Source organism: Tigriopus californicus, chromosome 12 (genome assembly GCF_007210705.1).
Source record: "Tigriopus californicus strain San Diego chromosome 12, Tcal_SD_v2.1, whole genome shotgun sequence".
NCBI classification, from domain to species: domain Eukaryota; kingdom Metazoa; phylum Arthropoda; class Copepoda; order Harpacticoida; family Harpacticidae; genus Tigriopus; species Tigriopus californicus.
In genome coordinates, this window is record NC_081451.1 from 10,860,614 (window position 1) to 10,860,970 (window position 357).

The following is a 357-nucleotide window of genomic DNA, read 5'->3' on the forward strand; positions in this document are numbered from 1 at the left end:
GTGCCCTAAAGGCCAAACTCGTTGACGGCCGTTGGATGGACGAATTGCCGTTGGTTCTTCTTGGTTTGCGGAGAGCTTGGCGAGAGGACAGCGGATTCTCAGCGGCGGAGCTTGTTTTTGGCGCCCCCTTGCGTCTCCCAGGGGAGTGCCTGGAACCCACTCCCCGTGACTCAACTGCAAGCCACCCTCTCCTTCGTCACTTGCGGGACAGCCTTCGTGGAGTGGCGCCTCCTCCAGCTGATTTCCACGGTGACCCGCCCATCCATGTCCCGCAGAATTTAGCTACGGCTAAGTATGTTTATATGTTTATGTCAGGCATGACGGCCACAAGGGCCCTCTTCAACCTCCATATGATGG

General features: G+C 57.4%; 1 protein-coding gene across 1 annotated transcript in view; it reads left to right on the forward strand.

Moving 5' to 3' along the window:
- LOC131891277 (uncharacterized) overlaps positions 1 to 357 on the forward strand; it is a 6,355-nt gene that overhangs the window by 5,012 nt on the left and 986 nt on the right. The window contains exon 2 of the mRNA XM_059240805.1: positions 12 to 332. Within this exon, the coding sequence (XP_059096788.1) occupies positions 12 to 332 (321 nt within the window). The remainder of the gene's footprint in view (positions 1 to 11; positions 333 to 357) is intronic.